Raw genomic sequence first — 16,326 nt, 5'->3', positions numbered from 1 at the left:
TCCAACAACGAATCATTGGTTTCAAGTTTCAGAATAACATAAAGTGAGATAGATTTTTTCCTTTACATTTCGAATCAATGGATCATCTCCATTGAAGGATCCCAAAATGGATAATACAATATAGAATTCACTAAACCAAATTCTAATTGTTTCAATCCAAAATACGTAGCAATATGTAAGAGCTACATACCTTTTCCTGTATATCCCCCATTATACACTCATAAGGGGAAACCCTGCATTCAGTCATTTGGGAAATGCAGCAGGCACGATTTGAAGCATTTCCACACTTTGAAGCTACAAAAGCTGTAGCCACATATCACATTTAAATTTCCGTACAACTATATAATACACAGTCGCTTGTGTAGTGGGCTCGGAAACATAATATAAGCAGTACCGCTAAGAATGCCTTTGAGCATGCTCTGGCTTGTGAGAATACTCGTAGTCAAGATGAACAAAGGCGCGCTCGATTTCTGGCAGTTGCTCTAGCTTCTCCTGCAAGGACTCACCGATGTCATGTGCCTCTTGCAGAGGCATATCAGCCGGCAGGACGATGTCCACCTCGACAAAGTAGTGGGATCCAAAGGTGTAAGCCCGGACAGTGTCGATGTGTCCTATCGCCTTGTGATGATTCCAACAGAGGTACGTAAGTTTCTGAAGGTATTCAGGAGCTGCAGATCTCCCTACAAGGGAGTTCACGTTTTCCAAGACTGTCATTGACCATGTCCGGATGGTATAGAGCGCAAGCTACAAGACAAGCAAACTTTCATGAGTACAAAAAGAGAAGCAAAGAACATGAGAGAGGGAGTGGGCAGATTCACTTACAATAATAGCTCCGGCAGGATCCATCCAACCAGCAACATAATTAGCCAAGAGTGCAGCAATGAGACCAATGACATTGGTTATGACATCAAAAAAGTGATCCTGGGCATATGCTTTGACGATCTCATTTGTGAATGACCGGCAATAAAGGACTAGGAGGAATTTGACCAGAGTCACAGAGAGCATGATACCCACGAGCCATTGTTCTTCCTCTCTTGCTAAATTAAATTCAGCCTCCTGGGAACAACAGGCACTCAAATGGTTAAAATGTACATCATTGTTTGAAGAAATAGGTCCCAACTACATGCCTTAAAGTAAATGAAATACATACATCAGATACCAATTGCTGCACGGACTCCAAGATGATCTGCAGTCCAAGAGTGGCCATCACAGAGGCAAAAACAAGGATTCCCTGCATGCCGTTTAAATGTTAAAGCCAAGAATCAAAAAACAAAATAACAGATGCAATCATAAGAGCTGTATTTTCAAGTATTCTACCAATTATCCCTATGAACTAAATAGATTACCCGCTCACATTTCATCATGTTCACAACATAAGTGGGAAAAATCAGATGATCATATCAGTGGAAAGAGGCCAAGAGGTCGGAGTAAGAAGGAAGGTCTGGAGAGACACAAGAACAATAATTAAGGAAAAACACACAGAATTTATGGCGAATCCTTAAATCGGTGTTAGGAAATCAATTTTGCCTCTCATTCAATTGATTTGGGACTGAATTTTGATATTTTGAATGGTCATTGAAAGATTTTCAAGGAAAAGTAAGATGAAAACATCTATTCAAAATACAAAGAGTAATAACTAATTTTTCTTCCCAAATTACTCTTCTTTGTCATGTAATCAAGGAGGCAGCCATTTATTACTGTAAAGAACGAGCATTATGTATATCATCCAAGGCCAAATCAATCATCCAAGTGGCCAAATCATAAAATTGAAAAGGGAACCAAAAAAAAAAAAAATCAGGTATAGCTGGACATACGAAAGTGTAGACATCATAAAGAAAGGCTCAAGAAGGCAACGAGAAGAATTTTCACCCTTAAAACAAAACAGCTTGCTTAAAGATGGTCGAACAAGTGGAATACTAAACCAAGAATTCCACGTCATCAACCAAGGACTTACTAAACTATGACAGCAATCTCAAACAAATGGGGGGCTATGAAATATTAACGAATTCAGGATGAAAGCATATTGGCCTTTTAGTTCTATGAACCTGTATATGAGAAAAGAAAAGGAGAAACTTCTTAAAAACCCAGAACATTGCAAGAAGCACTCGGTGCTGATGTGAGAAAATTAGGTAACACAACTCTTATGAGCAATAACTTATGGTGGACATACCAATGGTTGCATCCGTTTCTTTCCTATAGGATACTGATAGGGATTTGGCGTTTGCATAGAGAATGCAGTAAACCACAGGATGAAGCCTGACAACAGATCGAGAAGGGAGTCCAATGTCGAGGCTATGATGGCTAACGATCCACTTCTAATGGAAGCATATACTTTCGCTGCAAAAAGAGCCATGTTTGCAATATTTGATATCCTTATGGCAAATGTTTCATTTCTAGCCAACTTCTCCTGTTCTTCCTGCAAAGAAAACACCAGTCATTCCAAATGGAATTGTCAGCCAGGCAATTAAACGTTTATTATATCAGATTGAGGTCCCAACTTTATTAATTTTTGGTCTGTATGTACCAAATTAATTTAGTAGACAGTACAGAGCATAAAAATTCAAGAATCACCTTTGACATTCCAGGAATAAAACCACGTTCGGTTAAAGCATCCATTTCGTTGAAGCCCTCAAGCATTTCCACTTGTTGCTGATAGTACTCAGCGACATTATCCTCAGGACCTAAGTCATAAAAAGCAAATGAATCTCAAAAATCCAATGTCTTGTGCATTTAAACAGCAAAAGAGGGAGGGAGTTTAGATTTCTTGAGCTCAAAAACATGTAGAACGAACTCGATATCCATATCCCAGTAAGCACCAGTCCCTTGTCGTTAAAAATCACCGACCGTCAACCCTTATCGCTTATTGAATAACTAATGCTTTCTAATAAGCTGAGTCTCAATTTCAGGCTCACGACACAATCACAACCTTTAATTCCAGCGAACAATTTTTGCAGGCCTTCCATGGCTCCCAAGTTTTATCCATCTCCAACATTCATACTGCTAGGCCTTCAATCAACTTCAGATGAGTTTCTTAGCAACTATCTTTTCTGAAGAGTTAAACAACTAATTGCCAACTCCATGCCAACGATGTAATCCCATGTGCTTATAGCGTCGCCAGATATATCAAGGAAGGCAGTCAAGCAACTGCCCTGCTATGATGTCCACCCAAGTTCGATGCATAAAAACTTTTTTAAACAAAAGAGTAAGGCACAGGGAGATTGGACAGCACCGTCTCTCTCATGCTCAAAACTGTAACCAAGAAAAGAGAGGGGGAGGGAGGGAGGGGGGAAGAGGAAAGGAGTCGCGAAGAAGTAAAAATCGCCAGTAAATCAGAACATTTCTACTTACGCGAACAACAAAGCAAGAAAACAACGAAGCAACTACAGGGAACGCAGACGTGTATCCGTGTAGCCGGAAACTTGTCGAGAAAAGAAAGGGAGAAAAGGCCCGGGCAGAGGGAGAACCTAGAACACCCAGACAGCAATCGTGGAGCCCGCGAGGTTGCTTCTTCTGCGTGCGCTCCGGCGAGAATTTGAACCCGTCGAAGTTCAGCCGCCACGACCGGTCTCCGTTGCTGGCCTCCGGCAACAGCAACTGCTCCTCGTCCTGCTCCGCCGCCACCGGCTCCGCCATTTCCCAGGTAAGGCGAAACAGACTGCGCGAACACCCCGATCCTCGCGAAAGGAATGAAGAAGAGAGCACACAGCGCGTAGGGGGGAGATGACAGGGCCTTTATGGGGAATTCACGGGAGGTGGCGGTGGTGGTAGTTGTGGACCTTGGGGTCACTCTGTCTCTCTCTCTCTCTCTTAGTCTTCTCAGTCCGCTTATTTGAACCATGAGGCGGCAATCGGGAAGATCCGACGACGAATTACCGAAAACGGGGCGCGTATCGCGCACGCGCCAACTTTTCGTCACCTCTGATGCGTGACGTGGAATCCAAGGATTGGTCGGTGTAAGTCGTTCTTTCGGCAGCTGCACGATCATCGGAAGGGGACAATGACATTTGCTAGCGTTACGTGTTTGGATCTCATCTGTCACGTGTACGGCGGGGACGTGTTCATTTTTATCGTTCGCCCCTGGCGAGTTTGACAAAGATTTACCTTTCGGTACTTTGCATTTGGACAAAATGCGTTCAACGTGTTTTCAACCGCTGTAATTTTCAAAATGGGAATCCGGAAATATATTTAGTTGATAGGGCTAAAATGGGAAAAATAAAACAGTCATTGAGAGTTTGTTTAATATACAATAAAAATAAATTACTTGAAAAACATTTTCTAAAAATGATCGATGCTTAACAAAATGAATGAACATAAAAGATTAGGAATAGACACAATTTGATCCTTAGGATTTTGACACGCGGAAGCCGATCATAATTTGGCCGGACTCGATATTTCCTTTTATTCTTCTTTTCCGTAAATTAGGCAAACACATTGATGTGAGTAGGGGCGAGCATCAGATCGATTCAATCTAGGTATCGACCGAACCAGCCTTATTCAAAAGAAAATCCTAACTCTAAAATCCCTTCCCCTTTCCTCATTTTCCTCTCTCTCCCCCACTCAACCACCTTGCATGTTTTGACCAAAAAAAAAAACCACCTTGCATGTGCTCTCTCGAGTCATCATCTCCGATGGCTCATCCTCGCACTACACCCTTCGCCCCCATTGTTTACCTCGTCCCAACTCTTTTCTCTTCTCCTCAAGATTGGCCCCCTTGTTTGCGCCCGTCGCACACCTCAAATCGAAGGTCGACGACCCCAACCTCAATCTGGGGGCGAGCTCGACGGCACAGCCATGGCTATCTTGCCGAGCTCTAAAAAGGGTTGAGCCCAAGCTCTATGGCCGCCGTGGTTGTTCTTTTCAATTAGATGGTTGGTAATTTTCCAATTACGTTAGTCACAGAAGCTTTCAGCAAGGTCAAATCTTTCGTGCGGATGACAAAATTATGGATTGACACCATGTAACCCCACTCGGAAACCGATGACACCCTGTCACCCACCACACATAAAAATACGGAACAAAAGACCGCTACTTTTCACGCGAATAAGACGCATTTATCCCGCGATGATAATCCGGGAATAGATCTTCGGTCGGACAAGTTACATGTCATCATGACTAATGGCAGAAAAGTACAAAAAAAAAACATAAATTTTTTGTTTTGATACTAATTGAGTTTTAAATTTTTCAATTGAACCAATTTCATCCTAAATTTTTTTCGCATTGGTAACTTCCATCAGGCCAGTTTAGATAAAAAATTTGCTAACATGGAGGCCGAATGTTTTATGTGGCATGACTAGCGTTAACGTATATAATTTTTTTAATAGTTTTGTAATAATTTTTTTGATTTTTTTTTCCCACGACCTTTGCGGGCAGCCACGATTGATGCTTTGAAAGAAGATGCGAAACAGCAACTTCTGATGCGATTCTCGAAATTGTTAGGGCATGCATGATAACACTTCTATTTTAGAAATAAACTTCTTATTAGAAGTTGATTTTTCTGCTTTTACTTAGAAACAGAAGTTGATTTTCTTACTTTTGATCCAGAAGTTGATTTCTGATTATAAAAAGTCATTTGGTAACGATTGAAAATTTCTACTTCTAAAACATTATTAACAAAAAATCTCCTATGAAGAATTACTATTGGCGGTCGAAAAATTTTTGCTTCATTTTTAAAATTTTAAAATTTATTTAAAAATAAATTTTATTATTAAAAAAATATTATTGACTTTTAAAAATAAAGAAATTAATTTTTTTTACTCCGACCACTTAGCGGCGACGGTGGTGGTCGACGATCACGGCCGGCGACGAGCGGTGGGGAGAGGTAAGCAATGGTCGGTGATTACGACCGGCGATGGGCGGCGGTCACAGCCGGTGGTAAGTGGTGGTCAAGGACGGCGGGCGGCAATGGGAAGCGGCAAGCGATGGTCGGTGATTGGCGGTGGTTGCGGGTGGCAATGGGCTGTGGCCAATGATGGTTTGCAACGGCGATGGTCGGCAGTTGTCGGGCGGCGATGGGTGTCGTTGGTCGGCGGTGGGCGACGGTAGAAGTCGGCGGAGGCAAACCTAATCAAAGAGAGGATAATGGTGTAATAAAAAGAAGGTAATATGAGAAGTATTTTGTGAGGTTTTTTCTTTTTTAGAAGTACTTCTTGAGTTTTTTTTTTTTTGTCAGAAAAATACTTTTTGAGTTGAAAAGCTACTTTTTTTTAACTTTTCAAATTGAGGGAAAAACAACTTCAGAAATAGAAATGTTTTTCAGAAGTAAAAATTTTTACTAAACATATTTCTACTCCGGAAACACATCTAGAGCAGAAATCTATTTTCAAAAGTCTTATCATGGGCACCCTTACTTCTGCGACTTTTCTTGCCTTTTGCTTTCAAAGCGTCGATTCAAAACATTAATGCACATGTCAATTCAACCTTATCTAATCTCTTTTAACGACCTGCTTTGATGCCAACATCCTTTTAACAAGAATCAACGAAAGATTTCTATTTATCTTATTCTTCATTTCCCTGATAAATTAAAACCTTCCAATATTCAAATTAGCAACGGAAGGGGAAAACGAAAAAGGGAAGAAAAAAGCCGCCCCGGAGACAAAAGGCCCCCAAAGATACTATTGTTTTCCGGTTTTTATGCTTGGTTTTTTAATCATCACGAAATTCGCAAACGTTCCGATAAGATTTCGTGAATCCCTCGTCAACTATTCGAAAAAGTTAAACTTATATATGTACTTAAGATCTTCCGTCATGATACTTATGTAAAATTATGTAAAATTGTGGTCAATCGTTTTAAAAGTTTAAACGGTTATATAAATTGAAATAATTTCGGCCTTCTTTTATTTCCTTTTTTTTTTACGTGAAAAATCCGTTTTTTTGCTTTTTGTTGCTGAAGAAGTGCCGCTAATGCTGTCTGTTTTTCTTGAGGCCTGCGAGCGTGATTATCAAGAAGACGTATACGGATTCCTCATTAGTTTTACTTTTTCATTTTCGGTGACTCGAGCTGCATTTTATACAAATACACCAAACAAATCATTTGGAATGTATAGAGAATACCATGGGTGTCAAAATCGAACTGAATTGCTAATCGAACCGAGCCGAATTGAAAATTTTATGCATTTTGGTTCGGTTTGATTTTTATTTGGGTAATTGAAAAATGACCATTCTTGTTTTCCAATTCAATTATTTCGATTTGATTTAGTTCGACTAACTAAATTGCAATAAAAATCTTCAAAATAATCATTTTTTATATTTTATATATTTTTTTTCTTTTCTTTCTTTTTTTTTTTGGGGCAAAGACCCGACCTTGGGCGAGGGCCGCGAATCCCATGGGCTGGCTTGACAACGCCGGATCTGGTGAGGCGATGGCCGCAACCCCTCACCCACGACTAGCAAGGGCTTTGCGGCCCTCGGTCGGGGCCGGCAACTCTCATGCCAGCCCTCGGCCAATTGCCGGCGATTTTGCTAGCTTTGAACCAAAAAAAGAAAAATGAAAAGAAAATAAAAGAAAGAAAGAAAGAAAATCGAAAATCGAACCAAATTGGATTTTTGGTTCGGTTCATATTCAGTTCATGGCGATATTTAATTTGGTTCAAGCTCACATCCTAATGGTTAAATTGAACTATCGACACCCCTAAATAATATGAGTCATAAATTCGGATAAAAGAGTTTTTTTTTTTGTTTAAATTCAGTTTAACAAAAACAAAAGGTAATCCAGCTTTTCCTATTATAATGTTTGGAAGCTTTTTTGCGGGTTCACCAAAGTATTGAAAACTTAGATTGATCATATCTTCGTACTCCAACCCAACAGTCCAACGTGATCTGCGGACGCCACGTGTAGCTCGCGAAGGGAGACGTTAATCAATTGAATTATGGGCTCGGCCCAAATGATAGATCTAGCTTGGGCATGGGCTTTTTAATGTCAACTCTTCGAAAAATATTGGGAAAAGCCCAAAAATGATAATCATGTTAACCATTTTGGCAACAACACTGCAAGTTCAATAGTAGAAGAATCTAAAATACGAATTCGGCAATGAATTTAAAAGAACAACGCACCGATTAAAAGCAAATGGCAAAACGGACCATGGTGACACAAATTACAAAAAAGCGGGAACAAAGTTCTTGGGAGAAGATATCAATTGGGGTGCGCCGAACGAAATTGGTCCATGGCACTTTCTAACGTTGACGAAACAAGTCAGCTCTATAAAAGGAATGGAACATGTTCGCGAATAGGACGCGCAACATAAATTCAATCCTTCGTTTGTGAATAATTTCATGTTTGGGCCAACTATTCGAATTTTGGCAGGCATGGACGGGGTATTTCATGACCCGGAGATCCAGTTAACGAATGTCTACCTGCTTGAATTTTCTAGACAGGAAGTAGTTCTCTTCTCTTTCTTACATTCACGTAGTTTTTCTTTCTTCAATCTTTATGAAGGGAAAGTTTTGAGCTAGCTCTCTCCCTCCCCGTCTTCTTAAGTTGTTTTGATTCTTTATTTTCTTTTCTTATTTTCCTCATATTTGGGAGCTTTTCTCTTCCGATTTAGTCTAAATTTGAAAGCTCCTCTCTCCTGCTTTGAGGAAATTTCTATCCCGATCTAATCTAGATTTGAGATTTTTTGCGTGAATATTTTTGGAATTTCGCTTTTCTCGAATTTTGTTGGTGTACACATCTAGTTTTAAAGGAGATTAAAAGAGCTTCGTGAAGGTTTTGCTTTCACAAGTGTTAGATATATGCTCGTTCAACCATTTTATTTTCTTCGATGATGGTATTGGAGGTTCCAAATATAGGCACACATGTCGAAAAGCAAAGTCGTGGAGAGATGGAGATCTCGACGTGCGCTCATTATTGAAGACAGATTCAATGATCGACCGGTAATTTTAGTGTGAAGAATTCATAGGTGTACCATTTAAGCGTATGACCCATAATCTTATTTCGATGATTTCTCTTGTGATATATAGAGTATTTTCTCTTGAAGTTGTCCAGGATTTATCTTGGTTTGAAGTTGTGCTTTTTGAACCGCAATGTTTCTCTCTTGTATTTCAAGAATGTGAATAAAATGTTATTTAAAAAAAACAAACAAACAAACAAATACCTATTGTATGCAATTAGTGTTTTTAAGTGATTCAAACATAAATGGAACATTAAAGAACAACTTTTTTGGCAAGCGAAATGGCTTTTCTAGGGCATGGAACTCCTCATTGCTAGGCTCATTAAGCGAGGTCGATTGGGTTGGATTTGAGTTGAGTTATAAATGCTCCGGCCTGAATTGATTCATTTATTCGAAATGGAAATTTCTCGACTCATATTCGACCCATACTCGACCCGTCACTTTTAAGATTTTTTTTTCCTCCTTATATTTATTGCATTTGATGAATGGATGGCTCTACAGACCAGAGCTCGGTGGGAAGGGACGTGAATATGGTGAAAGCCCGGCCCGAGCCATTTAGAAATTGTGAAACGGGTTCGATCTTTGATCTTGGGTTAAAATAATCGAGATCTTAATCTATTGATTGAGCACGAGGCATCCAACATCGGATCAGTTATCTTCCTTCCACTTCTCGGTTCATGCTCCCGTCCCCAACAGCTAAAATCAAATCACAATTCACCAACCGTCCAACTCCAAACAAACAAATTTCCACCAACATAAGTCACTAAATATGTTTTCTGTTCTCAAATAACCAAAATTGAACAGCAATCCCTGCATAACAATAGCAGTATTTTGCACTATCATCGACTAAAATAATATGGACTAACATCGCCTAGTCAAGGCACTTTGCCTCCGCAATTAGATTAGTCACGGTGCCAAAGTACATCCGCGACTAAATTATTATGGACTAACATCGCGCCTTAAGTTGGCGATGGAACTAGCGGACTAAAATATTATGGAACATCTTGTCGCTAGGCGATAGAGCAGTGCCAAATAACATCCACGACTACAATATTGCGGACAAACATCGCGCCTTAAGTTGGCGACAAAACTAACGGACTAAAATATTATGGACTAACATCCCGTCACCAGGCGATGGGGTGCCAAAGTACATCCGCGACTAAATTATTAGGATCCGGATCCCCTACCACAAAGGTAGGGATGAGATTGAGGGATCCGGGCAATCCATTTCAAAATGAATGGCCCGGATTCATCCACATCACATTTTAAAAGGGGGAAAAAAAAATTGGTGGGAAATTTCAAAATTTAAAAAAAAAAGTGATGTGGATCAATCCAGGCCGTCCATTTTTTATTTGGATGACCCGGATCGATCATGTCACTCCTAACATCGCGGGGGTCCATTTCCAAATTATTATGGACTAACATCGCGCCTCAAGTTGGCAATGGAACTAACAGACTAAAATATTATGGAACATCTTGTCGCTAGGCAATGGAGCAGTGCCTAACAACATCTGCGACTAAAATATTGCGGACTAACATCGCGCCTTAAGTTGGTGACGCAACTAACGGACTAAAATATTATGGACTAACATCCCGTCACCAGGCGACCGGGTGCCAAAAAACATCTGCGACTAAAATGTTGGGGACTAACATCGCGCCTTGACTTGGCGACGGTACTTTTTTTTGGGTCGGAGGCGACGGTACTTTGCCGTGCGTATATATTATATTCCTGCATCGGTCGTCTTTTCATATTTTTCAGTATTCCACGTCATGCATTTTCAGACAGTATAAAAAGGAACGGGAATACGAGGGGAGGGAAGTAGTATTTGCCCGAACGAGAAATGTCCGCTCATCGGACTTCGGCGACTCGTTCATGGCTCATCTCATTCTTCCTCAACCTCGCTTCCCATATTCCATCGCTTGCATCATCCATCATGTAACAGCCACATCCCGAACGGCTTCACCGCCTCCGCTTCACACGATGGCGCTAGCCCAACACGCTGCCCAGTGATGGACGATTCCATCTACGTCGTAGTAGGCGTCTCACTGCCAATCGATGATGGAACCATACGCACATCGAATGAGCATGGAACCAGAAGCGCAACGATAGCTGGAAGCTCTCAGGCCAGAAAGTTCAACTTGTCCCGGCCCAAACCTGTTTACCCAGTAGCGTCCCTGTTCCATGGACAAGGGTGCTGGGGTTCGCCGTTCCCATGACCACGGGGGGGCTCCTCTTAAACCAGTACCAAGGGTTGCCCTTCCTCTTGTGCCTTGTTCCTCCGGCGGTGGCTGAGGAAGAGAGTAGCGTGGAACGGCTTTATGAAGGTATTGTTTAGCATGAACATGTTCATGTCGTATTCAACAGTTCACCTGGATATCTGGAGCAGGCACTCGGTCCGCCTTGCATAGCGGCGGCTACAATAACTCTTCCTCCCAGTAGCATCTCCTCTCGTCAGTGCTCGTAGAGAACAGATCAGAAAAGTGACCAATAAAGTCGTGCATGCATAATTAGACTTACACCCCAAGCCATGTTGCCCCATTTTATCCAAAACTTCAAATGGATCACTTTAGTGTTAAGTTTTTGTAACTTCGATCATATCAATGCCAAAACTTTAAAACGATCACTTAAGTGCCAATTTTTTTTTTTAAACGATCATTTAAGTGCCAATATTTAAAAACAAACGATCATTTTAATGTCAAATTCACCGACACTCAAATATTAATAAAAAATAGCACGGTCAATTTTCGAAGCCACCCCGGCACTAAAGATGTTTTTAAAAGTTGGCACTTAAGTACGAGTTAAAAACTTAGCACTAAAGTGATCGATTTGGAATTTACACTAAAGTAAGCGCCGTACACAATTTATGGCACTTGTGGTGCACTTAAGCCTGCATAATTACGTCCTTTTCGAAGCAATGTTCGACGTGTATGGTAATTTCCATTTTGAAAATTTATTGCATTGTGTTTTACTAAGGAAAGTACTTCCAGGCATCAACAAAGGAGTATTGTTTAAGTGTATCATATTGTTTTATCTGTTCCTAGTAAAAGGAATACTAAAAATATTACGTTAAGGTTCATTTACGTAATTAATATAGTAAGTGATGTAGCGTATTATAGTTAGAAATATGCTTAGGGACAGTTTTTTATCTACTGAGAGATTGAGCCACAAAAAATAGATAAAGAATAATTAATAACTATTATGCTAGCAAAGGCCTTATAATTTAAGTGTTTTATATGTCCCGCTTAAATAAAGGCCCGCTTATGACCAAAAAAAAATAAAAATTACAGGCCCACTTACAGTTTCTCAAAATAATTAGCATACCAATTTTGAAGCCCAATTTGGGTACTATTACTAAAAAGTGGAGAAAATTACCAAAAAATTTCTAAACTTATTACAGTTGTGCTAATTTAGTCATAATTTTTTTTTCAATTGAGTCCTAAAATTTTTGAATTTATGCTAATTCACTCATAAATTGTTTTTTTTACCAATTGAGTCATAGACCTTTTGCATTTATACCAATTTAGTCTTTCCGGCGAAAATTGATGACATAAATGCCGGCCAATAGACTAACCGTTCCATGTGGCACTACCGGCTTTGAATGTGAAATATTTTAATTTTTTATATCTTCTTTTTTCTCTTTTCTATTTTTGTTTTGTTAATGGCCGGCAGGAGGCTGCTGTCCTCCGGCGAGGGCTCCAAGCCCTCTCCCAATGGCCGTTGGAGGTTGCCGAGCCTCGGCCGATAACCGTGGGCCTCATGCCGACCATTAAAAAAACAGTAAAGAAAAAAGACGGAAAAATTCAAAAAAATTAAATTTTTTTAAACAAATCCACATCGGCGTTGGCAATGCCATGTAAGATGGTTGGCGTCCATGCTACCAATTTTTGGCCAAAATGACTAAATTCGAACAAATGCAAAAGGTTTAGGATTCAATTGGCAAAAAAAAAAAAAAATTATAACTAGATTAGCATAATTGCAATATATTTAGGAGTTTTTTGGTAATTTTTTCTTAAAAAATGTCTTCCATAACAAGACCACTTGATCAACACGTTATCTTAGAATGAGGGAAATGCTTCCTTTTTTTTTTTGTTGCAAAATTTAGCCGTAAACCTAAACCTAAACTTAAATCTTGTACATTGTATAATTCCATGAAGCACATAGGCAACTTGTGCCACCACGGAGGTTTTGCGACCACTGTGAATAGCCTGGCCATAGTTGACCCCAAATTTATGGTCGCCTGAGGCTAGCGAAATGAGAGAGAGAGAGAGAAGCCACTGCCAGGCAATTTTTTTACCTCGCAGTGTTAGCTTCGATCCAAGTCATTTGCCGATATCGTTTAGCAAGTCTGTTTTCTTCCTAAATATGGGATGGGTTTGGTTTAGCTTTCCCAAAGCTCCTTGAGAAAAATGCAAAGCATTTGACAACCATTCTCAAGGGGCTTTGGGATAAGCGTTGGCCTTGAAAATTGCTGAGCTAGGGTTTTTTCTTCCAATAATGTGCTCACTTTTTCATTTAAATTCCAAATTTGTCCCTTATTTTTTACTTAAAAAGAAAGAAATGAAATCTTAGGTGATCGGCGATCCATGAAATCCTAGGTGATCGATGAGCCGAGGCTCGCCAAAGGGCGGAGATCGGGCCGCGCGACCCCTCGGCAACCGTTGCCTAGGCCGTGCGAGCCCAGGCGAGAGCCGTCGGGGGTCGTACGACCCAAACGACCCTAGCCGAGGGTTGCCCAACCCCAGTGCGTTGTCGCATGGCCCGTGCGACCTTAATGATGGCCGCTTGGGATCGCCCGGCCCAAGAGAGGACCGCCTAGGTCACGTGACCTCGAGCCTTATTGCGGGGGTCGTGTGACCCTAGCGACGATTGCCTGGGGTCGTGCGGCCTAGCAACCGTCGTTGTCGGTTGCCCAAATCCCGGCGGCCTTGGTCAATCGTCGCCGCCGGCCTCCTTAGGTTTGATTTTCCTTTTTTTATTTTTAATTATAACTAGTATACCTATGATAAATTTACCCTCTATTTTTTCGTTAAATTTTACCGTCAAATTATCGAGCTAGGTGATACGTGGCGCTTGATGGGAGCATCGGTTTGTAAATTTTATAATTTGTTTATCACACTTGTACCGGTTTAAAAATTTTTGGGATATTAACCTAATTTAACGAAAAATAATGTAGAGTAAATTTGTTACGGGAGTATCGGTTTGAGGTTTTTGATGATAAAAAAATTAGTTTGAGGTAAATTTATCATAAGCGTACTAGTTTGGCATTTTTTTATTGTGTTAATCCAATAATATATCCAAGAAAGATGTTCTTATGAAGAGATCAATGTAAGTTAATTTTTTTGGTGTTGATATGAATGTGTTTTTAGTAATATAAGTTGGGTCGGGTCGGATCAAATCGCTAAAATTCTATTACACAAAAAAAAAAAAATTCGGGTCGGATCATTTTTTTTTACCCGATCCACCCCATCCATTTAACGGGCCTACCGTGACTACATTACTGCGAGTTCGAATGCCGTCCTGGAGACGACAAGTTTGTTTTCTTCCTAAATATAATTCCATTTCTAAATCTCTGTCCCTTCCTGTGGGAATAACACCGCTTCCCACTCGTGCAATCTAACAAAAATTCTCTACGGTCAACAGGATGGTCAACATGATGGGCAAAGGAGTGGATTTTATTTTGCAAAGGTTGGTCAACAGGATGGGCAACGCAGTGTCACGTATGCACGACTGGCCGTGATCCCATCTCTCATTCCGCTCCTGCTCCTCTCTCTTCTCTCGCTTTAATTTCTTCTTCCTCCTCCGGCGAGCCAGCAACATCCTCGAGCGCCTTCCAGCTGACTCGCAACTGAGTTTTTGTTGGCGGGTGAAGCCTAATATTTTATTAAGATTCTTTTTTTTTTTGTCTTTTCACTTTAGTTCACTTTAATATTTAACGTAGAGTAGCAGCATAATATTTAGCGCATATATGCAGTAATATTTAGCGTAGGGTCACAACAGATTTAGAGAGAAAAAAGAAGAAGAGGAGAATCGGCATTCGGAATGTTCTCAATTTATTTATGCCTCGATCTTGTGATAAGTTCATCAATTGTATCCCTGCTTTCTCGAAGACCAATGGATTCGCAGGGTGTCTCTGCGGGGAGATGTAGCCCAAATTTAGGTGAACTTCGATAACAAATTTTTTGATGTGTTTTTTATTATTAGAATCTGTCTTGTGGATTGTTCCGCTTGGGTTATTTTCTGGTATTGGTGCGCGATTCCTAACAGGTCTCCATTTTCTTCGCCATCAACCCTCGATGCTCCCCGTCTCCGCCAACACATGTGGATTGTTTGCTTGGATTATTTTCTGGTATTGGTGCGCGATTCTTAACAGGTCTCCATCCTTTCCGCCATCAACCCCTCGATGCTCCCCGTCTCCACCACCTTCATCCCCGCCAACACCAACCCTGCCGTCCCTGCACCACCCCCCCTAAAGAACCCTCTCTCTCTCTCTCTCCCCTCTACAACATGGTCCCTTGACAACCTCACATTCTGACAACTCGAGCTCTTCAACACAGGCTCTCGCCTGCCAACTCTCTCGCCCACAACTCCATCCTCATCGAGTCCTAAAACTTGTTAAGTTGGTAAAATCAAGCCATTTCGTTAACATGATCGGTTTGATTAATAGAAAATGTTGACGTGGTAATTTTTAAATTAATTTCTCTCTCCTATGCGACATTAATTATTATTATTTATTCAGAACTCTTCTAAGATATATTTAAAAACCGAAAGAGAAAAAGTTAGCAATTATAAAAAGAAACAAAACTGAAAAAAAAAAAAAAGAAAAAGGCAGTGCCTAGGTTTCTACTACTTGCCGACCACGGGCCCCAAGCAAGGGCCGGGGACCCTCGCTAGGCTCGAGCGAGGGCACCCCAATCTGGACGAGCCTCTCCCGATCCTAGTGAGGGTCACCGGCCCCACACGAGGGCCGGCGCCGTTCAGATCTGGGCACCCTTGCCCGATGTGGAATGGAAACTCAATATGTATTTTTTTTTTTCGGTTTTTTGAGTTTTGTCTCTAAGTTTGTGGCGATTTTTCCATGATATTTTAGAAAGAAAGAATGGACTCGCCTAGCGTAACGGCACCATAACAAGCAAATCGTAACGGTGCAAGCTGGACCGCATGATTTTATCTCACAAAGGATGGTCAACGGAGTGGAGAGGAAAATAGTGGATTGCACTCGTGGGAGGCGAGTCCATTTTCCTGAATCGGCAACTGATTACTCGCCGTTCCCGTGATCACCACCACGTTGAGATTCCGTTCTTTCCTCCTAAAGTAACATGGAAAAATCGCCAGAAACCAACAGACTAAGCTACAAAAAAAAAAAAAATAAATAAAAGGGTATAAAAATAAAAAAAATAAAAAATGGAAGAGGGAGACGTTGGTGGACGGGCAGAGAGATTC

At 40.8% G+C, this 16,326-nt stretch overlaps 1 protein-coding gene across 2 annotated transcripts; it reads right to left on the bottom strand.

The window, feature by feature from the left end:
* Positions 1-3,790, bottom strand: LOC115753784 (metal tolerance protein 11). 2 transcript variants are annotated; one of them, XR_007198515.1, is made up of 8 exons: positions 3,465-3,790; positions 2,572-2,681; positions 2,171-2,416; positions 1,151-1,231; positions 823-1,056; positions 353-744; positions 191-254; positions 1-102 (listed from the first exon to the last, which is right to left on the bottom strand). XR_007198515.1 is itself a non-coding variant. In XM_030692597.2 (7 exons), the coding sequence occupies exons 1-6, from the start codon at positions 3,631-3,633 to the stop codon at positions 397-399; spliced, it is 1,188 nt and encodes a 395-aa protein (XP_030548457.1). In that variant the 5' UTR covers positions 3,634-3,790; the 3' UTR covers positions 1-253; positions 352-396. The 2 variants fall into 2 exon arrangements, 1 of the variants encoding a protein (XP_030548457.1); XM_030692597.2 differs by having other exon boundaries at positions 1-253; positions 352-744.
* Between the last annotated feature and the right edge of the window lie 12,536 nt (positions 3,791-16,326).

This window comes from Rhodamnia argentea, chromosome 5 (assembly GCF_020921035.1).
Source record: "Rhodamnia argentea isolate NSW1041297 chromosome 5, ASM2092103v1, whole genome shotgun sequence".
NCBI classification, from domain to species: domain Eukaryota; kingdom Viridiplantae; phylum Streptophyta; class Magnoliopsida; order Myrtales; family Myrtaceae; genus Rhodamnia; species Rhodamnia argentea.
The sequence above is the reverse complement of the archived record's forward strand: the minus strand, read 5'-3'. Positions and strand labels throughout refer to the sequence as shown.

Excerpts from the sequence above, each read along its gene's own strand:
- LOC115753784 (XM_030692597.2), bottom strand. The coding sequence starts at position 3,633 with ATGGCGGAGCCGGTGGCGGCGGAGCAGGACGAGGAGCAGTTGCTGTTG. Across the intron at positions 1,232-2,170 it reads AGAAACGGATGCAACCATTG|GGAATCCTTGTTTTTGCCTC; the intron begins GTATGTCCACCA and ends AACGGCATGCAG. Across the intron at positions 1,057-1,150 it reads TGCAGCAATTGGTATCTGAT|GAGGCTGAATTTAATTTAGC; the intron begins GTATGTATTTCA and ends TGTTGTTCCCAG.